Source organism: Lontra canadensis, unplaced genomic scaffold (assembly GCF_010015895.1).
Source record: "Lontra canadensis isolate GAN:19392208 unplaced genomic scaffold, GSC_riverotter_1.0 scaffold33, whole genome shotgun sequence".
Classification (NCBI taxonomy): Eukaryota; Metazoa; Chordata; class Mammalia; order Carnivora; family Mustelidae; genus Lontra; species Lontra canadensis.
This window is the reverse complement of record NW_022631027.1, coordinates 6380970-6407509: the sequence shown is the minus strand read 5'-3', so window position 1 is coordinate 6407509 and position 26540 is coordinate 6380970. Positions and strand designations below refer to the sequence as shown.

At 36.5% G+C, this 26540-nt stretch overlaps 1 protein-coding gene across 10 annotated transcripts in view; it reads left to right on the top strand.

The window, feature by feature from the left end:
- The window catches only part of EVI5 (ecotropic viral integration site 5), a 188264-nt gene extending 166363 nt beyond the window's left edge, over positions 1–21901 (top strand). For 8 of the 10 annotated variants that reach the window (XM_032867132.1, XM_032867133.1, XM_032867136.1 and 5 more), the window contains one exon: positions 21064–21901. In XM_032867132.1, the coding sequence (XP_032723023.1) occupies positions 21064–21375 (312 nt within the window). In that variant the 3' untranslated portion in view covers positions 21376–21901. Of the gene's footprint in view, positions 1–13610; positions 13624–21063 lie in introns of all 10 variants that reach the window. The other 2 variants (XM_032867139.1, XM_032867138.1) reach the window with 2 other exon arrangements.
- Positions 21902–26540: the final 4639 nt, after the last annotated feature.

Genomic DNA, 26540 nt, shown 5'->3' with positions numbered 1-26540 from the left:
CTCCATCCTCTTCAAAGATAACCATGATCTCAACTTTCATACAATAGTTTAAGTTTTTGAACTTTATATAAATAGCTGCATAGAGTATATATATTTTTTGTGTCTTGCCTCTTTGGCTTAAAGTTGGGAAATTCAACCATGTTATTTTAAAATGTAGCTATAGATTATTCATTCTCATCACTGTGTAGTTTTTCTTTGTATAAATATACTACAATTTATTTTTTTGTTGGTGAACATTTGAATTATTTCCAATTTGGTCTGTTAAGAACATTGCTGCAGGGGTGTCTGGGTGGCTCAGTCAGTTAAGCATCTGCCTTCAGCTCAGGTGGTGATCTCAGAGTCCTGGGATCGAGCCCTATATTGGGCTCCCTGATCAGCAGGAAGCCTGCTTCTCCCTCTCCCACTCCCCCTGCTTGTGTTCCCCTCTCTCACTGTGTGTCTCTCTCTGTCAAATAAATAAATAAAATATTTTAAAAAGAAAGAAAGAAAGAACATTGCTACAGGCAGTTATGCCATTTTATACTCCATGAGCAGTGTAAACAGTTCTTACTCTGCATCCTCATCAACATGTAGGATTGTCTGTCTTTATCTAATTTTAGTCATTCTTTGGCTGTGAAGAGGTTTCTTATTATGGTTTCAATGTGTACTTGAGTAACTCCCCCCCTCGACCCCCGTCGCCAGTCAGTACCTAGTACAATGTTGCCCTGTAATGGATACTCCATGGGGAAAAAATTTTAATAAATTATTTCAGGAGACTTTGCTAGTAGGGTAATGTAAAGTTGTGATAGGAATACAAAGAAGCTTCCTGATGTGCAGAAAATCAGTGGAAAGAACATTCCAGGCAGAAGAAACAACTAGTACAAAGACCTTGAGGGAAATGTAGTGGACTTCGTGAGAAATCATACTAAAATGTGGCTTGAGTATAGTGGAGGGTGGGGAAGAAAATGGTATGAGATAAGATTCAAGAGGTACTTGAAATCAAATCCTAAATAACGCTTTAGAAGCCAGGATAAATAGACTGTTTTATTCTTGGTTCAGTGGGAAGCCTTTGGATGGTTTTAAGCAAAGAGTGATGTGATCTGATTTGCCCTGCCTGCTGTATGGTGAATTGATTATAAGAGAGCAAGAATAGAAACAGGGAAATGGAGGCTGTTAATATAGTCTAGGTAAGAGCAAAGGTGGCTTAGAAGGATGAGAGAAGTGGAAATGTTAGCCACATCCTTAGAAGGATGGGAGAAGTGGAATGTATTAAAGATAGGTTTTCGAGGTTGAGAACTTGCTGATGGATTGTATGAGGGACATAAGATAAAACAGTCAGTGACTCCAGAGATTCTTTACTTGACATCTTAATGATTGGTTGGTTACATTTACTGAGGTTCAGAAGGGTAGACTCTCAAGACCTCTGTTTTGTTTATGTTAAAATTAAGATTACTATTAAACATTAAAATGAAAATATGAAGTAGGCAATGGGTATGTATGATGTTCTAAAAAGATGTTGGGGCTAAAAATAGGTATAGTAGTTATTGGCCTATAAATGTTATTCATAGGTAAAGGGAAGGGGTTCTAGGAGCAAGTCTGTGGTACTCCTGACCTATAAAATCAAGAGAGCCAATAAAGGAGATCAAAACTACCAGTGAGATGGGAGGGAAACTGGCGACTGTAGATACAGGAGCCCCAGAAAGGAGACTTTCAAGAAGAGAGTATTTCAACATAGTTATTTTAATTAAATTATAAACTTCTCTGGTCCTCTTAAAGAATGAATATATTAAGAAAGATATCTTCAGCATTTTTTTTTTACCATTTATTAGAGAATGAAGGATGATTTATGAAAGAACTTGACAGGAGGAATTGTCTGTCACTGAACAATTACTGAGACCCCCTTCCTGAAGAACTTGAAGAAATATAAACTATTTTAGGACAAAGCTGGCCAGAAACAAAACTACATAAAACACGATGATAGGATGCTATAAATAACATACAACCCAGGTAGATGAAGCCAACTTTCATTTAAAGGATAGCCTGTGTGCTCATTCCCAGTACCCAGGGCTTTTGTCATCCTGTCTTCTTTGTTAAGGAGACAGTTTTTTAAGTTACTGTATGTTACAAGAATCTTTTATTTCTACCAGCCAAGTACAAAATTAAGAGTTTGAGTAAATAAAAGGAAATCTAAAGAATGCCCATTCTGAAGTTTGCCTTAGAAAATGTTTATATGTGAGTAATCTTTTTTCAATTCTGATAACTGTTTGTGCTTGAGCTATAGATTTAGTAAAGTATCTACCAGAAAGTATTTTGAATGTCCTGTCCATTATTAATATGTTTAATGTGTATACTCACTTGTTAAACTAGAAATTTTTTTTAAAGATTTTATTTATTTATTTATTTATTTGACAGCAAGATAGAGAATGCAAGAATGGGGAGTGGGAGAGAGGGAGAAAGAGGCTCCCCACCGAGCAGGCAGCCCAATGTGGGGCTCGATCCCAGGACCCTGGGACCATGACCTGAGCCAAAGGCAGAGGCTTAACCAACTGAGCCACCCGGAGCCCCAAAACTAGAATTTCTTAAATAAGGAGATTTTATAATCAAATGACAGACTACCCTTCTGTAACTATGTATCTTTTTTTCCTTGCTCTACATTCCCAGTTTAAAAGTAGTTAATAAAATCACTTGAACTTGAATTTATTTATTTTTTAAAGATTTTATTTATTTATTTGAGAGAGAGAGAGACAGAGACAGCAAGAGGGAGCATGAGCAGGGAGGAGAGGGAGAAGTAGAGCTCCAGGCGGGGCTTAATCCCAGGATCATGACCTGAGTCAAGGCTAATGCTCTAACCCACTGAGCCACTCAGGCACCCCAAACTTTTAATAAAGAAGCTTAAAGGCTCATATAACATTGATCAATTTAACATGGATCTTCATCTAGGCATTAAAATCAGAATATCAAAGGTAGAAAGGAACTTAGTAATTCAGCTGTAATTATTGGCAGCTATTTTTTTTCTCTTTATTTCAAACCAAATAATAATATTTTTGTTTAACTGTATGCTTATTCTGTATTGCCTGTTTCTACCAGTCTTTATTTCCTTTTAAATCTTGCAAAACTCCAAGTACATTACCTAGTTTACAGAGGATAAGAATGACATTTTTTATAAACTGTATTGATAGCAACAGTATACTGGTGGAGGCAGAAATAAGGAATAAATACAGTATTCTGTTGATAACTGAATCTTAGTTTTAGAATTATTGTTTAAAAAAATTTCCATAGATGGGAGTTAGAAGCTTTCATGCATATTGTTATGGTAAAAAGTGTCCAGTTTCCCAGTGTGGCAATTTTTTAAAGATTTTATTTATTTATTTGACACAGAGAGAGAGATCACAAGTAGGCAGAGAGGCAGACAGAGGGAGAGAGGGAAGCAGTCTCCACGCTGAGCAGAAAGCCCGAAGCAGGGCTCGATCCCAGGACCCTGAGATCATGACCTGAGCCAAAGGCAGAGGCTTAACCCACTGAGCCACCCACGCACCCCACAGTGTGGCAACTTTTTAATAAAAGAACGTATTCCCTTAAATTTGTTTTTTTCTCTAGTTAAAGCAATATAAAATATCATACAGGAGCTCTCACAAGCCTTTCTGTAGGAAAATTGGGGTTTTTTTTGCTGCTGAAGGTCTTATGTAGATAATGAGAGAATGTGTTTGTACTCCTATGAAAATTGCTTTAAGGCTCTTTAAATTAACTGTTTAGTTCTGGCCACCTGGGTGGCTCAGTCATTTAAGTATCTGCCTTCTTGCTCAGGTCATGATCCCAGGGTTCTGGGATGGAGTCCTATGTCAGGCTCCCTGCTCAGCTGGGAGCCTGCTACTCCCCCTACTTGTGCATTGCCTTGCAAATAAATGAATAGAATCTTTAAAAAAATGTTTAGTACTGTTTTTAAATCTTAAAACCTCCATTTAACTTCCTATTAAAAATTCATTCTTTTTTTTTTAAATGTTTTAAGACTTTATTTATTGGAGAGAGGTAAAGAGTGAGCACAAGTAGGCAGAGCAGCAGGCAGAGGGAGGTGGGGACGCAGGCTGAGCAGTGAGCCTGATGCGAGGCTCAATCCCAGGACCCTGAGACCATGACCTGAGCCGAAGGCAGACAGACAACCTACTGAGCCACCCAGGCACCCCTAAAAATTCATTCTTAATGACTTCTTTAAATTGGTTTTGTTATTCCTATTCCTTTTATATGTGCCATTTAATCTCAGATAATTTATCTTATTTGAAGTCATAAGATTAAAAAACTGTACAGTGTACAATATTTAATGTCTGCAATAATATTACTGTGTAGAAGACATAAAGCTGAGATTTCAAATTCATATTTTTTAAAGCCAGGCACATTCTTAAAGTTTATCTGGTTTTTCACTTGATAAATGAGGAAGCTGAGGGCATAAGCGTTACGGGACTTACCCAAAGTTACACAGCTAGTTGGTGGCAGAGCCCGAACTACTGCCCAGGCATTCTGACTTCTGATCTGCTACATCCCACTGTCCTACCACAGTCCTGCCAACCCATTTAATTGTCACATATTAGATGTAGTAGGGGTTCATAAGGGTTGAATTAAATTAATTACTTCTCTCAGATGGGAACCTAACGTCTACTTAGTAGAACTCTACTACCACCTAGTATTCTTTACTTTTCTTCCAGCATCAGGTTCTGGGTTTCTCTTCCATCTGAAACTGGGGAATTTGTGTGACTTGACCCTAGAGATTCTGCTTCAGTTTTCAGTAGGTGCTACTAAAATCTTAACTTTTAAATATTAGTTGATTTTCTGAAAACAGAGGCAACTGAGTTTTTCTAGCCAAACTTGACATTCCCAGAAACATAGAACTAAATAAAAATAGTTACCCCATTTCAGATATACCTATTATTTAAGAAATACAAGCTTACCCAAGGACATAAATTAGCTCAGCTATTCAATACATTCTGCTGCAAGAGTTTATTATTTAACTTGTAACCAAACTTTCAGCAGTTGTTTCTAGGTTAATTTCTTAAAATCTCCAAGACTGTATATCTTTCCATTCATTCTTTGCCTCCGAAAAGAATATTAAACACAGAGGAAAAACTATAATAATACCATACAGGGTGCCCTACTTTTTATTTAAGACTTTTAGACCACATTCCAGTTTTATGCTATATTCATAGAAGGGGGGCAGTGTTTGACCCAATTATATGCCTCTCTGTATGTATCCTATTCCTACTATAGGTCAAAAAAGATGTTTAAATTTGCTGATGAAAATATGTGTTTCTGATGATGATAATTTCATTGAAGAACTAGAGTTGAATCCTCAGAACATGACAAAAAAGATAGGTCCAGTAGAAGAGGGTAAGATGAGATAATGAAATCACTTAAAAAAGGGAAATTAAAAGTAAAAAACAAGCTAAGAGAAGGAATTAGACCCTAGAGAGGATGAGATACTCAGGAAAGAAGCTTCTTCGGGGCATTGACTAGGGAAGGGTAAGCCTCAAAAGAGTTAAGAGATTTTTAGGGTAAAATCTGGGTGAGCAGCCAAATTAGAGAATATAGAATCAATCAGAAATGAGGGATTTTAATCTGGTACTCAGAACTGAAGGACAAAATAAATAACCTTAAGAGACAGTCTTCCACTGGCCAAGGAACAGAACCAGTTAGAATTGTAAAGTCAGACTTGTATACAAGACTATGTCCGGTGGGCTATTTTTCTGATACTGTGCTATCCAAAGTACAGTGTAGTCTCACTCTCAAGGAATTTACAGTCTGCTGGGGGAAAGTGGAACACTTAATTTAACAAAGACTATATGGTTAATACTGATAGTGAATACTTAATAGTTCAGAAATGGGAGATAACATAGCACATAATTTTGCTTGTTTTATTTTTTTAAATTTTTTAATTTTTTTAAAGATTTTATTTATTTATTTGACAGACAGAGATCACAAGTAGGCAGAGGCAGGCAGAGAGAAAGAAAGGAGGAAGCAGGCTCCCCGATGAGCAGAGAGCCTGATGTGGGGCTTGATCCCAGGACCCTGGGACCATGACCCGAGCTGAAGGCAGAGGCTTTAACTCACCCACCCAGGTGCCCCAATTTTGCTTATTTTAATTAAGGGTTGTTATACTGTCCTTGATGCTTAGGGACAGGCTAAACTGTGCGTTCCTTGAGGCAAAGACTATGCCTTAGTCAGCCTTATATTTCTAAGAGTCTTTCAAAAATCCTAACACAGTACTATGAACTCCTGGATCCAATCAGTTCTCTTGGTAATCAAATTGTCCTGAATTTGACCAGTGGAAAGTCTTTCAAATATCTCTCTCTCTCTTTCTCTTTTCTTTTCCTTTTTTTTTTTTTTCTGTTCTTCCTTTCTTTCCCCTCCCCTCCCCTCCTCTCTACCCCTCCCTTCCTCTCCTCCCCTCCCCTCTTCTCTTCTTTTCTTTTCTTTTTTCTTTCTAAAATCCCATTAGTCTTTGAGCACTTCTGTGTTTTCTGGTGCTAAGTGGCAAGTTTTTTTGGTTTTTTGGGGGATTTTGTTTTGTTTTAAGATTTTCTTTATTTATTTGAGAGAGAGACACACACACACACACACGAAGAAAGAGACAGAGAGCACAAGCTAGTAGGAGCAGGGAGGAGAGGGAGAAGCAGTCTCCTCACCAAGCAGGGAGCCTGATGCAGGACTCAATTCCCCAGGACCCTGGGATCATGACCTCAGCCCAAGGCAGACGCTTAACCAACTGAGCCACCCAGGTGCCCCACTAAGTGGCAAGTTTTTAAATAGTACTTTACAGTAAACAAGAATAGCTAGATTTTCAAATGCATTGTGAGACAACGCCTATTAGTGCTAATCTATAAATTGCTTAATAAGTGGTTCCAACAATTAGATTGGAAATGTAAGTCATAAAAAACCACTTAAGGGATGGGGCGCCTGGGTGGCTCAGTGGGTTAAGCCTCTGCTTTCCGCTCAGGCCCTGATCTCAGGGTCCTGGGATGAAGCCCCGCATCGGGCTCTCTGCTCGGCGGGGAGCCTACTTCTCTCTCTCTCTCTCTCTCTCTCTCTCTCTCTCTCTCCCTGCTTCTCTGCCTACTTGTGATCTCTCTGTCAAATAAATAAATAAAATCTTAAAAAAAAATTTAAAAACCACTTAAGGGAAACTGGGTGTCAGATACCACCTAGATCATGAAAAGTAAAGACAGATAATAAGCATCTTTTTTTTTTTTTTAAAGACTGATTGATTTTAGGGAAACAGAGAGTGGGAAAGGGCAAGTGAGGGGAGGGGCAGAGGAAGAAGAAGAGAGAAAATCCTCAAGCAGACTCCTTGCTGAGCATGGAACCCAACTCAGGGCTTGATCTCAGGACCCTGAGATCATGACTTGAGCTGAAATCAAGAGTCAGCCACTTAACCAACTGAACCACCTAAATGCCCCAATAATAAGCATTTCTTAAAGGAACTAGAAGTAACTATAACACCTGTAGTGACAGGTTTGCTTATAGCAGTTCTTTAATAGATTTCATTGACTAAGGATAGGAGAGACTTATTCCATTAGCATTCCCCTGAAAACACCATCTAATAGCATATTCTTCAGTCTTAGATATGAGAAAAATAAGATATAAATGCTCAAACTATTTCAGTGACACCTGAGTGGCTTAGTCAGTTAAGCCCCTCTCGATTTCAGCTCAGGTCAAGATCCCAGGGTTGTGAGATCAAGCCCCATATTGGGCTCAATACTGGGTGTGGATCCTGCTTAAGATTCTCCCTCTCCCCTACAATGAATTACATGGTTAACTGTTGACTTACACTACACAAAATAACCCATATAATTATTTTAAAGAAACCATTTCATCAGTATGTATGATACCAGTAAGATTTTAATGTCACTACAGTATTAGAAGTACTCGTTAACATTTAAGTGAAACTAATAGGTTATGCTTAAAGATTTCATTCAGCCTGATTCAGGCAACCAAATGAGCTAGAGTCTGAAAATCCAGTGACCTTACTCATATACTCAGGTTTTAAGACTTGTGTACTCATTTTTAAAATGTTTCATTTGTTTAAAAGCTGATTATCCTGGGGCTTCTGGGTAGCTCAGTTGGTTAAGCTCCCAACTCTTGATCTTAGCTCAGGTGTTAATCTCAGGGTCATGAGTTCAAGCCCTGTGTTGGGCTCCACACTGGTTGGGGAGCCTACTTTAAAAAATTAATTAATTATTCCTACTCTCCATCTAACTCTTACTTTCTCCTTTCATTATCATGCCAGTATTTCTAAACGCATCCATAAAAGGGAGAAGAGAGGGAAAATTATAGATATATGTGTAATTTATCAAATTCTTAATAACAGTTCTGGATTTTTGTTTGTTTTTTAATTTGATGTTTAGTTTTGTTTCTGAATTTTGTGTCTTTGTTCTCCAAAAAGAACTTACTACACATGGTTGAGAAACTATCAGTTTTGGAACACTGGGCTTAGAGTCAGGAGACCTGGATTCTAGGCCTGGTTCTATCACTGGTTAACTGTATGCCCTTAGGATGCCGGTTTACTTCATACAGTCACTCAGTCAGTGAGCATTTGGACATCATTTAGCTCCCACACATGCCTAAGGCCTTGCCTCATTTACTGCATCCTAAAGCAGTCATGCTAAGAAATCTTTAAAGTGCGTTCCATCCCAGTCCTGCGCTGGGTATCTAGAAGTCATAGTCCCACTTGTGAAGGAATTCAGACTGGTAGGGAGAATAGTCTATATGGACAGCGCTGTGGTAGAACCATGAGAAATGCGTCCAAAAGCCTCTGGGTGTGGGGCTACCTGAACTGTGTCGAAGGAGAAGTAGAAGATAGCCAGGAAAAGGAGAGTAGAAAAGTGTTTAGGCAGAGAGGGCATCATATACAAATGTCTGGAGGCAAGTAAAGAGTTCAGGAGAGAGAGAAGCAGCAGCTATAAAGACAACAGGGAAATCAGTAGAGAGGGGCGCTTCTGAAACCAGAGACTTAGCCTGATCAGTTCGTCATGTGTGGTTCTGAAAATAGTATTCAGAGAGATTGATTTGATGGCTGAGGATAAAGCTTTCTTAATCAAACAAGAGGAAATCCATAAAATAGAGTCTTCTTCCCTGATTATGTTTTGTATTGTATTCTCTTTAAGACCTTGACCCAAACAAAGCATTTGAGAGCCAATTTGAGTCTTTTCCATTTAATTTAGATACTCTCTTCCTGTTACCGAAGCTACCCAATACTTCACACCTATTTTTTTAGTGCTATATATTCTTAAATCCAAAAGTCCAGTTTCTTCAGCTATGCCAAGATCTTGAAATGTAGCCAGTCATTTTTAAAACCTTATTTTCTTTTGCATCCAGTAATTCAGTTTTAAAATGCTAGTTTAAAAAAAAAACAAAACAGTAACATAGTATTGACAGTTTTTCAAACTAGGAATGTTTGTAAATGTGTTCTTTTACAAACTTACTAAGTGTCAACAAAAGGAGCATTGATAAAAGATGAACTAGCTCCCTCAGATTTACAGAAACTAAAAATTTTAAATTGTGGTTGGAAGTCTTTAGTGCCATAAATCATGTGCTTTTTATGGACCCTATCTCACAGATGCAGTTGGACTTGAGATAATCAGATTTTCACTCCCCATGAACTGGACAGCTAAAATGTCATACCAGTAATATGTGTCTGACACTTTGCTGCCTGTCTGATTTAAGTTGTTGTGGTCGGTCTGAGGAACCTGTGATATGATAAGATAGCATTCATGAGGTCATGTGGTTTACAAGTGCCCAATCTTAACTAAGCAGCCTATGAGCACCTCAGAATGAGGAAGAGAGGGATACTAATCTTTTCTGTTTGATAATTCATTTTGTGTTCAGTGACAAAAGAGTGTAGGTCTGTGGCTATATATGTATATTATGTATTTTTAAAATTAGTTTCTGGAAAAAACTGAATGTCACAAATGCATTAATCTCCTTTCACTTAATACTTCTGTCTAAAGCATTAAACTTTCTACTGCAAATATTTTCTGCCTATTAAAATGAAGCTGGAGAAGGTAGCCACCACTTCTTTTTTCTGTTGAGGAAAAATTGGTTGTTGAAGATTCTCATTGTTGATGAATTTTTTTAAATCAATTAAATTTTCTACATTTCCTGAATAGGAAATTATTTATTTTCAATATGGCAATATCTCCATTGGAAATATACCCACCAAATGGCTATCTGATTTATATACATATATATATTTAAAACAGGTTTGAGAAATAATTCACATATAATACAGTTCACCCATAAAATGTGTACAGTTCAGTGGTTTTTAGTATATTCACAGAGTTATGCAGCCATTACCACAATTTTAGAATGTTTTTATCACTCCAAAGCTAATACCATTCCCATTAGCAGACATTCTTCATTTCCCACAAGCTCCCTTCCCACAGCCCTAGGCAACCACTAATCTACTTTCTACCTCTACAGATTTCCTGATTCTGGACATTTCGTGTAAATGGAATTATACAATATGTGGTCATATGTGACTGGTTTCTTTATTAGCATGTTTTCAAGGTTCATTTATTTGTAGCATGTATCAGTACTTCATTCCTTTTTATTGCCTGATAATATTCCATCAAATGGGTACCACATTGTATTTATCCATTTATTGGTTGATGGACATTTGGATTGTTTTCACCTCTTGACTTATAGATAATGCTGATGTGAGCATTTATGTACAAATTTCATTGTGACCATATGTTTTCATTTGTCTTGAATGTTACTTACTAGTGGAATTGCTGGGTCATATTGTCACTGTATGTTTAATCATTTGAAGAACTGCCATATACTGTTTTCTAAAGGAACTGTACCATTTTACATCTCTACCAGCTGTGTCTGAGGGTTCCAGTTTCTCCACATGCTTGCCAGTAGTTGATATTATCTCTCCTTTTTGTGACAGCCAACTCTAGAAACTATGAAGGTCATCTCATTTTGGTTTTGATTTGTGTTTTTCTGGTGGCTAATCATATTGGGCATCTTGTCATATGCTTATTAGCCATCTGTATCTTCTTTAGAGAAATATTTACCCAGATCCTTTGCCCACTTTGTAATTGGGTTGTCTTTTTATAATTGATTTGTAGAAGTTATTTATATATTTTAGATATAAGTCCCTTATCAGATAAATGATTAAAACTTGGGTAATTAGATAGACTGATAAAACCCATGACTTAGCTTTAGAGATGAATGATTCCTCTTAACGGTTCAGTCCAGATAGAAAAGAAGTACTTTGTTTTGACGAGATGTTTTGCTAAACATTTGAATTTTTTCAGTGCTTCAGCTGAAGGTTAAATCAAATGAAATGTACTTTGATGTAGCTTTAAAAGTACAGAGTGAAACAAGTGTGAAGTGATTTATTTCCTGTAATTGGTCATAAATTTACATAGAAGCTCACATATTCCTAACCTCATCACCATTGACATTAGAGTACCTTCTAAATAATGTTAATGGTTTCAATTTTATCAAGATGTGTCAGCTGCCAGGAAGAGTACGATGCAGTTTCATTTTGTTTGCCGTAGTATGCTGGATAAATCTTAAGTATACACTATAGAAAGACTTAGAGTTCTTTGTAAATGACTTAATTCTTCCCCCTCTCTACTTCTCTGGTAACAAATACGCAGTATAAATTTCTTCAGTGCCAGACTTTCCTTTCCACCTATTTCACTTCTTATTGTGGGTGCATATTTTTTCTTTGCTTCTAAAAGCATGCGTTTTAACTATTGCATTTTATACATTTTTTACAATCCGTATGTTTTTAAAATTTAAATGCTTTATCAGGTTTTTAAAAATAATTTACTTAGCTTAAAGCCAGAACCATTTTCAACATTGTCTATTTTGTACTATTTTAGAAAAAACACTCTTAAACTTTTCAACTTAATCTACTTTTGAGTATTCTAGGTCTGAATTTTTGCTCCTGTCAATATAATACAATGATCGAAAAGTCATGACCTCCAATTGATTGCTTTTATTGGTTTCCTGTTTTGATTCACTGGAAATCTTTTGGTTTGGGTGCTTATGGCTAATTTTAATCTTTATGTCATGTGTACGATTCATTTTTGAAAGAATTTGATAATTGAGAATTTAGCACATCATTTCCCTTTTATATTTACAAACATTTACATTTCACAAACTGAAAAAACTATTAAAACTATTATGTAAGGATTTCATCAAAATTACCAATTATACTTTGGAGGAAGAAAGCAAAGCCTCTAGAACATAGAAATACAAATCTTTGTGATTATTGAACTTTATGTCCATCTTCTCATGTAAAGGATAATGTTATTTAAAATTTTATATCTTATACATCACTTACAGACATGTTGCTTTAACAGTGATAGTTCAGTGTTTTACAAAGATTGATTATATAAACCCAAACGTACAAATAGAAGCTTTTATAATCTGATATGACTCAGTCTTGGAAACTTACTGCATCTGTTTTGCAGTTCACTTGGTATCACATGACTCACTTAAATGGTTTAAACCCTGTCTAGTAGTGATCAAAGTTCATTTGGTTAGGGGTTTTTTTGGTGTGTGGATGACTTTTTTCCACTTTGTTGTGGACTGATTGTCTTTCAGAATATTCAGTGGCAGCGCTTCTTATTCTTTTGAATCTCAGAAAGTGGTAGTTGTCTGTACAATTCAGCCTCCAGTCACACACAGGGGAAAAATTTTTTTAACTACTTGAAATAATATGCATGGAAGCACTTTAACTGTAAAACCTCATATAATTATAAGGGTTTATTATTAATTTTATTACCCCTACACATTAAAATTGAGGAAGGATAACCTGTTGTGTCTCTTTAAAATCAAATGCAAAAATCAACCCAAACCTTTTCAAGTTCTCAGTGTTTATAATTTACTGGAAGAAAGCAAACACATAGGGAACATATACATACACTCTCTCCACATGGACACTGGCCCAGATGATCAAATTTCTCAGCACAGATTTCTTTGTTATTTATGAGAAGTTATATTTAAAGGCTACAAATCTCTAGTGCTATATCATTTCCCTGTTTTACAAAAGAAACTTCTGTCTTAACCTCTAGAGGTTTAGCTGATGAAGTAGACTAATGAACAATTTTTTAAATACTTGTGTATCTTTAATGATTATAAAGTCCTTTGGGCCTTCAGAACATTCATTGCTGCAGATTCTTCTCCCTGCTTTCAAATTTTAGTGATAATTTTTATGTGAAATAGCTGTAATAGGTTTTAATACTAGTTTTTAGTGTTTGGATTTTTACTATCATGCAGTTAGAAACTCTGCTATTTCCTGTCAAAACCTACGTTCATCAGACTATGAACATGACAGTTTCCTGTTTTCTTATTAGCTATACTGCCTCTTGTGCTATATTCTTTATAAGTTGTATAATATCTTAACACTTTCTTTTTCTAATTACTAAATACTTTCTTTGGGTCAGCATTGTTGAATACATGCAGAGAAATCTTAAAATCCAATCTCTTTGAAGCTCGTGAGAGGTTAAGATTTTGTTAGCTTTTTAAGCTATAATGAGTATGTCAGCGTAACTTAAGTATTATTTAAACAAATTCTGTATGTTTTTATTTCTTTACTCTGTCTCTTCATGCATAACATGATGAAGCAGTCCATATCAGGTAAGAAACAGTACATTATTGGCATCTCGTATATTAGCACTCCCCTCTGAAATGAATAATGAGTACCAGAGGGCTTTCTCAAGAATCCTGTTATCTTTTCACTGTAGTTCATCTATATTTCTTACGTGCCCACTCTTGTCCAGTCAGAGCTGAGTTCTAGGATACAAAAATGATTAAGAAACAGTCACCATCATCAGAGGCTAACGGAAGTGGTAGAATATATGTAGACCAGCCATCCAGACAATGCTGATTTTAAGTATTCATCTTAACTTAGAAAAAACTTATCTATAAATAATATACTCCAATATATATGTGTGTCAATCAATACAGTATTAAAGTTTATGAAAATATTTATCCCTATTGATGTATTAAATATGTTATAAAAATTTATTAAGATGCTAATATTTTAAACTATTAATATCAAAATAATACCAGAAAACAAAAAAGAAATACTTTCAAATATAAAGGAAGCAGTTATCTTTTTGGGTTTTTTTCTTCCATTGGATTATTTGGGGGTTTTGTTATGGTGAGTCTAACTCCTTATCAAAATGGTCAGCTACACATGAATTTGGAAGTATTTTTGAGAGATTTTATTGATGACCTTATTTTTTTAATGTACATGTTTTTAATTATGGAAATTTTCAAATGTTCACAAATGCAGGGAGAATAAGTTTAATGAACTTTGTGTTATCTATCACTGAACTCCAAGTTTTTCTCCTTTTTTTGCTTGTTTTTAAACTGTTTTTTTAAACTATTTACATGGAACCATACAGAATAGACTCTTTAATATCAGGCTACTTAAAGGCACCTGGGTGGCATAGTTGGTTAAGCAACCTGCTCTTGGCTTTGACTGGGTCCTGATCTCAGGGTCTTGAGATTGAGCCCTGCACTGGGCTCAGCACAGAGTCTGTTTGAGTTTCTCTCTCCCTCTCCCTCTTTTCTCCCCCTTCCTATAAGATAAATAAATAAATCTTTAAAAAAAAGAAGAAGAAGAAAAAGAAAAGAAAAGCAATCGTTTTTCTATCAAGGGTTTTAAAGCTAGAACTATACTCCTAAGGTTAGGCATGTTATCCTTCAAAAGGTATAGTTTGTCACCTGAATATGAAGCTGATCCTCAGCATAAAGTTTGAATTTGAAGGTTGACATTCGATAAGAGAAGAGAAGGCTCTGACTCTGTTTTATAAACATATGTTCTCTCACTTTGATATAAACTCAGATGTTGAGATGTCTAAAACTGGTTGCTGTTCCTCAGTAATGAATCCCCTGAAACACCCCATGAGAAATAGATTTGAAACTAGATGGTGAAGGTGTCCTATCTTAAAATATTTATTTACCTTATAGTTCTTTGTATTTTTATTTGCTTTTTCCCCCCGAGTTAGTTGTGTGTCCACATCAGACCATTGTATTTTTAAAATATGACAATGGCCAGTGTGGCAGTGATAAATTGACAAGAACATCTTGAGTTCAAATTTATTTATCCTTACCAAATTTTCTTAACATGATCCTAATATAGTAAATCCCTAAATATGATCCATTTAGAGCAGTGTCTCTCAGAACGTGATCTACAGATCATCCTATTCAGAACTCCCTGGTGTGCTTGTTTAAAATAGATTACTGAGTCCTGCCTGATGAATCCAGGTGTCTGAGAGGAGAGCCCAAGAGTCTATATATTTTTAAAACAATCCCAGGAGGTTCTTGTACATAACACAATTTATTAATTACTGGTCTAGAGAATTAGGGAGTCAAAGGGTGCTGTTAACATCAACATTCTCCCCAAAGTAAGGACTCCAGAGTGACCTACTGAGTTGAATAGTCTGTGAGATCATCTCTGTGATAGTTTGTGGGTCTTTTAACTGATATTTGGAAAATGGCAAATCTACTTAATATCTAAATTTTAAATGTTATACAACTAGAAGGCACTCATTAGAAGGAAACATTTTATCATACAATAAGCTTGTTTTTACTATTTTATGTATTCATGTTTGAGAATAAAATAATCTGAAGTACAGAATAAGATTATATATTTTTCTAAAACATCTAGTTCAATAGTCTAACGTTATTTAAAAACTGTATTTCAAGAGAGAGAAACAAGCCAAGAAACAGACTCTTAACTATAGAGAAAAAACTGATGATTACTGGACAGGGGTGGGGGGAAATGGGTGAAATAAGTGATGGGAATTAAGGAGGGCACTTGTGACAAGCAGTGGGTAATGTGTTGAATCACCATATTGTACACCCGAAACTAATATAATACTATAAGTTAACTATACTGGAAAAAAAGAAAAGAAAATCTCAATCATCCCAGCAGTAATCAAAGAAACAAAATCACAATAAGTGTGCAAATTATGATGGAGAAAAATATGTAATGGTCATGCTGGCCAAGGCTGGATATAATAGGCATGCTCAAATATTCCTGGTGGCAGAATATAATCTATTGAAAATAAATGTGATCATACTTATCAAGAGAAAAAAACCATAAAAATAAAAATCCTTTTTCATTTGCTTCCAGATAGCTAGATGATGACAACATGGGAATCCATTAAATCATCCCATGTATTTAAAGTGTTTTTTAAGATAATTTCAATTTTTTAAATGTACGTTGAAAATATTTTCTCAGAATTTTGAAGGCCTTGCTCTATTCTGTTTACAGTTGAGAAGTCTGATATCGTGATTCCTTTTTTTTTTTTTTAAGATTTTTAAAATTTATTTGCGATAGAGCCAGAGAGAGCACAAGCGGGGGGAGCAGCAGAGAGGGAGAAGGAGACTCTGCTGAGCAGAGAGCCCAATGTGGGACTCATCCCAGGATGCCAGGATCATGACCTGAGCCGAAGGCAGGCGTAACCAACTGAGCCACCCAGGTGTCCCTATCATTGTGATTCTTAATCTTTTATATAAAATATGTTTTTGTTTTGGCTGGATGCTTTATCTTTTCTTGTTCCCAGTGTCCTGAAATTTCATTATAAGGTACCATTGTATGAGTCTACTTTTATCCATTGTGATAGATACTTGGTAGGCTTTTTCAGTCTCAAAGCACATGTCTTTCAGGTCAGAAAAAATTATGTCTGAAACCTCTTGTAGAGTGTCCTGGGTTTTTGGTTTTGTTTTTTTGTTTTACATGGATGCAGTTTCTTCAGAGGAAATAAATGATTTTTAAAGAGTTTTCTTTTCACAAATAGTCTGTTTCCCCCTAGTTGTCGTCCCCCCACCCCTACCCCCAGCATCTCTTAGATGATTTTTTCAAATACCCGACTCCCTGCTCAAACATTAGGTCTGGAGAACTTAAAAAGCTAACAGGAAGTTCTGAATGCCTGGATAGAGTTTGTTGACTATGATCAGCTGAGACCCTTCTTTGGGGGAAATCCCAAGATTCCACCAGAGAAGAGTCCCCTTGCTTAAAATTCCAATCCTTGGTGAATCTCAAAAGTATTTCCAGTCACATTCAGTGCCCTTAAAACCTATGTCTCATTTCACCTAGGAAAATAATACCTTTTAAATCTTTTTCATGATAGGAGTGTGTTATTGGCATTTCACAGAGTTTAGTTGTTTTGTTGTTGCTTTATAAAAATGTTCTAACAGTCTTTAACCAAAACTTAGAAAAGACAAGGGGCTACAGAGGGGTATGCAAAAATACATATATGTACTTTTCAAGAAAGAGAGTCAGTAGCTTTTGTCAGATTCCTGATCCTATGATTGATTCATAGGAGACACCAAACAAAGCTGAACAAACAGACAAAATGTTGCCTGTAGTAGTGGTCCGTACTCTGGGATGCACATCAGAATTATTCAGGTCTTTTGAACATACGCATTCCTGGATCCTACCCTATGCCAGGAGAAAGTTTCAGGAAAAGGCATTTAAACAGACTGCTCCGTGTTTCAACCATCAGGTAGTGGATTTGGGTCTGAACAGCTTGCTTGTACTACTGAACGGTGGTATCCATTTCTGTATACCAGACACACGGGCAGTTGTTCCCTGTTCAGAAGCACTTTTACTGTGAATAAGAGCTCCATTTCAGGTAAATCAACTCCTTTTTGACTCAGCCTCATTTGGTTTGAACAGATCTACCACAGTGATTCTCAAACTGTGAGGTATCGTTATCTCCTCAGATGCTTGTAAAATTGTTTCACTCTCAGGGCACCTGGCTGGTTCAGTCAGTGGATCCTGTCAGTCTTGATCTCAGGGTTGTGAGTTTGAGCCCCACGTTGAGAGTGGAGATTATTTAAACAATTAATAAATAAACTTAAAAAAAAATGTTTCACTCTCCAGATTTTGATTCCTTAGATCGGGGTATGGATTCTGAATTATTTATTTATTTATGTATTTATTTAAGATTTTATTTATTTATTTGACAGAGAGAGATCACAAGTAAGCAGAGAGGCAGGCAAAGAGAGAGAGGGAAGCAGGCTCCCCACTGAGCAGAGAGTCCAATGCAGAACTCGATCCCAGGACCCTGAGATCATGACCTGAGCTGAAGGCAGCAGCTTAATCCACTGAGCCATCCAGGCGCCCCTGGATTCTGAATTTTTAATAATCATCCTTGGTTATCCTGATAGAGATAATCAGTGGACCATATTTTGAGATATGCTAATCTAAGTGTGCTACCAACAATAATATCTGTGGAAGTCTTTTTCAGGGGTGTAGGTTGAGAAAATTGTCTGGGTTTTTTTGTTTGTTTAAATATAATTAGCTCTTAAAAGTCTAGTAACAGGATCAGTAGTACAGCTCTCAGATCCAGACACCCAAGACTATACATTAGAAGGCCCAGCTCTGGCCTTCCTCTAGCCAAACCTCTCTCCATAGGAAGAGGAGTCCCCCGGGACATCCTCACCTGAAGTTCAGCCCCTTCTAGACCACGTGATGGGAACTCAGTGAGCAGATGTCCCTTTTCAGGACACACACAGGCCTCCCTCCCCTCAGAACCAGTATGCAGACTTTCGTCTAAGAGGTAACTAGGGGACAGCTTCAGTTTTACCAGAGAGTCCCTTACCTTCACCTTTTTTTCCTCCGAAATTCCTTTTTTTGCTATTCTTTATTAGCAGTTCTCAAATAAAGTCTTGTTGCATCCCCTTTGACATTGAGGAAATGACCCCTCCACCTAGAATTAGTTTTATTTAATATTTGAGGTCTCTTATGACATCTGATAAGAGGCTGCAGTTTTTTAACTGCAGTAATATTTGTTAGAGCTACAGCTTTCCAGATAATTGGGAAGTTGTGGTTCCCCTGCTGTACTCCTTTGGTAACAGCCAGGGAAAAGGAAGACACATGTTCTGTATTATTTCTTCAAAAGGGTTTGGGAAGAAAAGAAAGGAAGAGATTAACTGACTTAATCTAACACTTGGAGCGCTAAATCATGTGTTGCAATGTGGTGATAGGATGTTGCATCAGAACGTGGCAGTTGTAGTATTGCCATGGGTATCACAGCTATGGGGAGGTCCTTGTGGTGCTCTGAGCCCTTTCCCTAAAAATTCACCCTCGAGTTTAGATCCTTTCTGCCCTGCCAAGGGAGACAGTGTTACTTAAATTACATTGCACATCACTGTAATTTTGTTCTCTCGGCCTAGGGCATAGGGATTTCTTCAGGGTTGAAGGTCGGCCTGAGGCAGACATCACTGTTTGAAGTCTCAGCATCCTTCTTGTTTCCCGTTGTTCACACACCAGCAGGGAAGTGCTGACATTTCTTCACTTCTTCCTGGAAGTCTGTCAGGATAGCTGGCAGGTGTATGGCAAGGCTGTAATGTCTTTACTTTCAGAACCGTTAGTTTTGAAAGTATATGTAATATTTCCTGAATATTTCACACAGGCTTTATCTTAAGATTTGAAAGATAGTGAGTGACCAGGAGTTTGTCCCTGAGAAACAAAGTTGAAGGTTAATAGTAGTGATAAGGGTAGGAGGCATGGGATCTATTTCAGCCAAATTCTTGCAAGTCAAGGTAGATTTTGGTAATTAGTTTTTTTCAGTTATTGTTTTGGTTGTTTTGTTTTCAGCTCTTCTGCTCTATTGTAGGAGAAAATTCATGGTGTATGGGAGAAATGAAACAAGTGACAATATCAAAATTAGATTTCCTATTTAAGACATAAGCTCTTGAGGACGACAGGGCTGATGTCTCAATTCTATGGTAGTAGAAGTGGTTGTATCCATGGCAGTGGGTTTGGGAGTTTAAGGTAACTGGGGCAAAGAAGTGGGAGATGATAGAAAGAAGTCACCTTTAATCCTGAAAAGGCTGGTTTTGGAGAATGTGATTTAGATTTGTGACAACAGTGGGTTTTTGTCTAGAAAATGAACTCTAGAATTAGTCAGACTTGCCCAGCCAGTAACAGGGAGCATATGATGTCCCCATGGAGGTGTGGCCATGGGAAGCTCCTGGGATAGCCAAAACCTGGTTCTGAAAGGTGGAAAGAGAAGAGAAATAGCTGAGCAATACATGGCATTCCTCTCCCCTATTCCCTCATTAGGAAGTTGCCCCTTCTCCCTGGGGAGGAGTAGGGGAGAGAAGGCAAAATGATATACTACTGGCATTCCTTCCTTGCAGAGAGAGATCTCATTAGTAGAAAGAAGCATTCCTGCCCTGAGTGAGTGAGTGAGTGACAATGGTTTGGTGGTCTTTGGGATATTATAATAGGATGGAGATTCATAGCAAATTTTCATTATTTGTAACTGATTTTCATTATTATGGGGTCATGCTCTTGAGACAATATGTGTGATAGTTCTGAGTATGGTTTAAAGTCCACATCTTCTAGAAATGCATGCTGAAATATTTACAGGTAGACTGATAGAATGTCTGGGATTTATCTCAAAGTAATCCAGAGACAGAAGAGGTATAATGTAATAAGATTGTCCATGATGTTAGTTGTTGAAATTTGATGATGGGTGCATGGAGTTCATTATATTATCTGTAATATAATGAAGGTTCAATTTGAATCTAAATTTTGCTATTACCTATGTGTCCACAGTAGTACCTCTACCTGAGTTTCCATTTTCTAATCTCTAATGAAGATGATAAAATCTACCACATAGGACTGTTGTGATAATTCAATTAAAATAACAAGTTACTGGGGTGCCTGGGTGGCTCAGTGGGTTAAGCCTCTGCCTTCAGCTCAGGTCATGATCTCAGGGTCCTGGGATCGAGCCCCACATCGGACTCTCTGCTCAGCGGGGAGCCTGCTTCCTCCTCTCTCTCTGCTTGCTTCTCGGCCTACTTGTGATCGCTCTCTCTCTGTGTCAAATAAATAAATAAAATCTTAAAAAAAAAAAGAACAAGTTATGTGTCCATTACATAACACATAGGAGGCATATAAAAATTGGTAGTTACTATTTTATCTAAAAATGGCAAAAAAAAAAAATAAAAGGTAAGTTATCTTCTTTTTTAAACATGAAATGTTTGCTTTCTTGGTGTATGTGTTTCCCCCAGTTGAGTATATTAACATGGGTTTTGTTTTGACAGCTCAGGTGCCTAAAAGGCCAGAGGGTCTTCTCAGGCCAGCCTCCTTTTGATGGAATCCACATTGTCAACCATTTAATAGGAGATGATGAATCATTCCATTCCTCTGATGAAGATTTTATGGATGATTCCTTACGGGAAAGTGGCGTTGGTTTTCCTTTGCACAGAAAGTCTGGCCCGATGTCTTTGGACCCCACTGTGGCAGATGGTAGTGAAAGCGAAACAGAAGACAGTGCGTTGGAGACCAGAGACAGCAACCGAGTGGCTCGAAAGGAGCAGCCCCCAAGAAGAGAGTCATATTCAACCACTGTCTGACCATCACTGTGACCTAGACTGTGGGGTTTTTTAAGGGATCAGTTATCATATGATTAAGGGTTTTTGGAACATACTTGTTTCATATGTACATACGTATATACATACATATATATATATTTTACAGTCTTATCTGCCTTTTTATCTTTGCCAAATCTTCACCACTGACTACCATTGCCATAAAATAGACTGGTATATGGTTAATGGGAAAAATAAGGTTCTAACAGTATTACTGAATATTAATGTTTCTTATTTAGAAAATGCAATTTATATGTGGGAAGCATTTTGAAGTTCAGGACTATGGAAAATTGAATTTTCTTCAGACAAAACTGCTCTAGTGCAATATTTCATGCTCATTTAACAAATTGCATATTTATCAATTTGTTTTCAGGGCAGGTGTCTACAAACATTTGACCAGGATATACATCTAATTTATCTTGGGTTTTTGTGTTGGGGGAGTGTTTCTGGGTTTTTTGGGGTTTTTTGTTTTTCAGTTAAAATTACTGCTTTAGTAGTGGGCCGCTGAAAGCTCCCAAATACAAAGCTTTTTTTCCCCCCATATAATTATACAAACACAAATGAACAATCATCTGTCTTGAGAGTTTTGTGTTTTAATTTCTAATTTGATGTGCATATGATGCTTCCATGTATTGCCTACTAGTCAGAGTAGTAGGTTAACTACAAATAAATTGGGGGTTTTGTACATATTTATAAATCTACATCACCCACATTGAAAATCATTTTATATGGAGAATGTACATGTTGCAAATGACTGCCTTCAGCATTCTAACAGGACTTCTGTAAATACTAGGTTAAAAGAAAATTGAAAATAAAACCAAACACTAATATTTTAATAGCTTTAGTATTTTGCTTGGCATTCAACACTAGCAGATTCATAAGTGAACTAATGCTTGTTCAAAACACTATTGGTGATGTATTTTGCTTCATGTGTATATAACAATAAATTTTTCATGATTAAAGAGGTTATAACACATATTACTTAGTGCTAATATCTACTTAATGTAATTTAAGCAATGGACTGAGGTCCAAGATACACAAAAACTATATCTGCAAATAATCTATGAACATTATCTTCAGCTTCTCTAGTTAATCCATAGATAAAGCCATAAGAATTCTTTCCTACCAGTTCTTCCTTTTTCTCATCCAGACTTTTTTCCCTGGAAACCTGAATGCCTGTCATTGATAAATTGGTGGAAACACCAAATTACACTGAGATGACGTAAAGATAACAAACATGTGTTGACTGGATCCTTTCCACTTCCATTTTCATCAGCAGCTTGTGAAAAAAAATAGCCTTCAAGGATAAGAGGAAAGTAGAATTCAGTATGTATGGAGGTACAATTTTGCACAATATGTTGCATGCAGAAAAAAAATTTACATGACAGAGTGGAGTAGAAGAGACAAAATCATTTTTTGTCTAAAGCCCAAAGTCAGGCTTTATGGTACGTGATAGATTAGGCTTTTCCAGCAAGCCCTTTGTAGCTATTTGCTTGAGAAACAATATTGACCAGATGCCTGTTGTGTCCATACCACCAGGTCAAATTGTAGTGGTTAAGTAATTTACCTGTGGTTACAAGTTTAGTAAGTAGCAGAGCCAAAATTGTACTCAAGATCTCTCTGACACCAAGCTGAAAAGGTTCAGCTAGTGAATTTCTCAATTCTCTGCTTTTCTTCAATTAATGTGATTTAAATGTGTTTCCTGAATATATATAGATCAGTATCTGTGTATAGATGTATTAACACTCATAAACTCTGCACAGCTCTACTGGAATCGTCTACTAGAATTGTCTGGTGCTTTTAGAATTCTCTTTTGGGGTTCATTACTGTCAGCCTAGGGGCTGTTGATGCCCAGGAAAAATGAGATGGAGTCATGGCCACATTGCTTTCACCCCCACAATAAGAAATCTAGTGATCTAGACCAAGGGTCAGCAACTATAGGCCATGAGGCTATTCTAGCCAGCTTCTTGTTTTTACATGACCCACAAGCTAAGAGTAGTTTTTAATATTTATAGATAGTTGTGGGGGGGGAATCAAAATAGCATTTCGTATCACATGAAAATCATATGAAATTCAGTATTGATAAATAAAATGTTCTTGGAGCTTACCCATGCTTATCCATATACATATTGTCTGTGGCTGCTTTCGTGTACCATGGCAGAGTTGAGTAGTTACAACAGAGACCGTAGGGCACAAACAGCCCCGAATATCTACTGTCTGGCACTTTAGAGAAAAAGTCTGCAGACCCTCTAAAATGAAGGTTTGCATCTTAAGTTTGTCTCAGTAGAAGATCAAACTATTTGCTTTTGGTGTTGAACTAATGGTTTTGAAGACTGAAATTTGCTAGTGGATCTTAAACTCATAACTATTCTAAATGGAAAATGTTCCAGCTGTTTTGTATGATGAAGTCTTTGATGCCAAAGGAAGTACATCTCTACCTTTGGAAATGGAGAAAGGGAAGAATTCCAGAATCCCAGCACTGCTCTCTCAAGCAGGCACGTTGGCCTTTAGGTATGCGTCAATGAGCCGATGTTATAATTTGACTTAAAATAAGAACATCTTTCTAGAATCATGTTTGAATTCTAAATCTGAAAGATATTCTTAGAGAATTTCCTAAGTACTGTTTTCTGGTTAGGAATTAGGTGTTAAAAGAATCATGGTAAGTGAACCGTAAACCCACTGATGTTCTTGTAATTTGGGAAATGGGAAAACTAGAAACAACAATCATCTCATTCAAGAGCTTTGATTCAAATACTCCCTAGAAGGGTTTAGAATCTTCCTGGTTTTTAGTATGCAACAGGATACTAAGCTCTGATTTGACATTTAAATTAAGATTTACAAGATATTGGAAAATGTCCTCTTGATAGATTTTATTTAATCCCTGACACAATTACTTTGTATCATTTAAATGTTATTCAGTTAAACACTTAGAGCTGGAGAATATTCAGGGAGGAATAAGTGAATAAATAACAAACACACACACACAAAAGTACTCTCTTAGGATAGTTACTTCCTGGTGGTGTTGCCATCTAGGTTGAAAAGCTAAAAGTAGAAGCTACAGGGTGATCTGAATAAAATGGAAATCACATTGACGTGATGAAACAGAACTTTTAGATCAAGCCAATATTTCAACAGCCTTTTAAGAATCAATGGTAAAATTTTTTTTTTCTCCCTGAAAAAAGCGGTTAAAGATACACATTACACAATCTCTGTCCTTTCTGTTGATAGATATTAGGTACTCAGTGTTTGATGACTAATTGAGATGTCAAGTCTCACCTAAGAAAAACAAAAACAAAAACAAAAACTTAGCTCTGAGCGTGCAGCCTGTTACTCTCCGGATAGTGCCTTTGAAAACAAGGTCTAGACCTTTTTAAGTATTTTATTTCTAACATCATAAGAAATGGATTGGTTCCATATTCTCCTTTATCTTTTACATAATACACTATCATTTTCAGATTTAAAGTAAAATAAATATATGAATTGCATTTCAGTAAAGTCCTTTCATGGCCAGCTTATTTATCATGTAGTACCAGACGTCAGCAGCTAATGTTTTATGAAATCAGTGATTTACTTTATTAAAACAGTGTGCTTTAGCCTGAAGGTTATTGCTGCTCCATCATTAAAAAAACAGTTTTTTAAACTAATTAAGTTTACTTTAATTCATTCTCCTGAAATTAAAATTACTGGTTAAAAGTGGAGTGGATGCTATTTATAATCCAACTTTTTACAGCACATCCATTGATCTGCCTATCTTGTCTTTTCACTCCAAAGAAAAGATGATAGAATACTAAATTAGGTATACTATAGAGATGCAAGATTATAATGTTTTTCATTTTACTGTTGGAATTTCTTTTTGTAACATTGTATGATAACCTGAAATGTTTACTTGTGCCTTTGCTTTAAACAATTATTAAAGTTTTTCAATTTATAAGAATTTTTGTTTCCTTAAACTGTTCAACTTAAAAGGGGGGAGGCATCAAAACACTATTAACAATGCTTGGCCTAACACCACGTGTTTATTAGTGAGGTTTGTGCTCTGTGGGTACAAGGGCCCATATCCACCTGGTCCACCCATGTATAATTAGTGCCAGACAGAGAGCCTGGTACATGACATTTTTCAGTTTAACAAAAGGCAAGACATCTAGATTTGCTATTTCCTCCAGGAACATGCTAACTTTTTGAAAATATTAATAATGATAGTTTTATCTCACATTGTAGTTTAGGTCATTGAAGTGATTAGCAATGAAGCCCATAAGTATATTCAGATGTATAATTTGAATACACTGTTGTGAGAAGGAAGTTATGTTTTCTGCATCTTTATCACAATGTTAACATTGCTTACTTCAGAAGCAGTAGTTCACTACATATTCTGCTTTGGTCCTAAAGGATTGAAGACACTTTATAAAGGTAAATGAAATGTGAATAGATAGTTGTAACCCAGGGTCTGTCCACCTTGGCACTATTGGCATTTGAGACCAATTGTGGCGGGAGGCTGTCCCACACATTGTAGGGCTGTGCAGCAACACATGTGGCTTCTACCCACCAGATGCCAGTACCACCCCTCCTTCAGTTGTGACGACCCAGAAGATCTCCAGTTGTTGCCAATGTCCCCAGTAAGGAAGATTGAGAATGGAAATTACCCCTTGTTGAGAATCTGTGGTATAAATTTAGAAGTGGGTCAAGAAACAATGAGCCCCCTAGGGCCAAAGCTAAAAATATATGCATCTATTGAATACAGTTTGCAAATTTGACTCTTTCTAGTAGTCAGTAAGAAAAGCAAAACCTGAACCAAAATGAGGTGCCAGTCACACTTATTAGAATGCAATTAAAAAAAAAAAGTGTTGGCAAGGATATGGAAAAATTGGAACTAATGCATTGTTGGGAATGTAAAATGGTGCAGCCATTGTGAAAAATTTTGGCAGTTCCTCAAAATAGTTAATTACCACTTGATCCAGCAATTCCACTTGTAGGTATATACTCAGAAAAGATTCAAACAGATATTTGTACACGAGTGTTCATTATAGCATTATTCACAATAGCCAAAGGATAGAAGCAACATGACCATTAGTAACAGGTGAATGAGTAAGTAATAAGCGGCATGCATACCATGGAATATTACTCAATGATAAAAAAGAATTTTTTTAAAATTT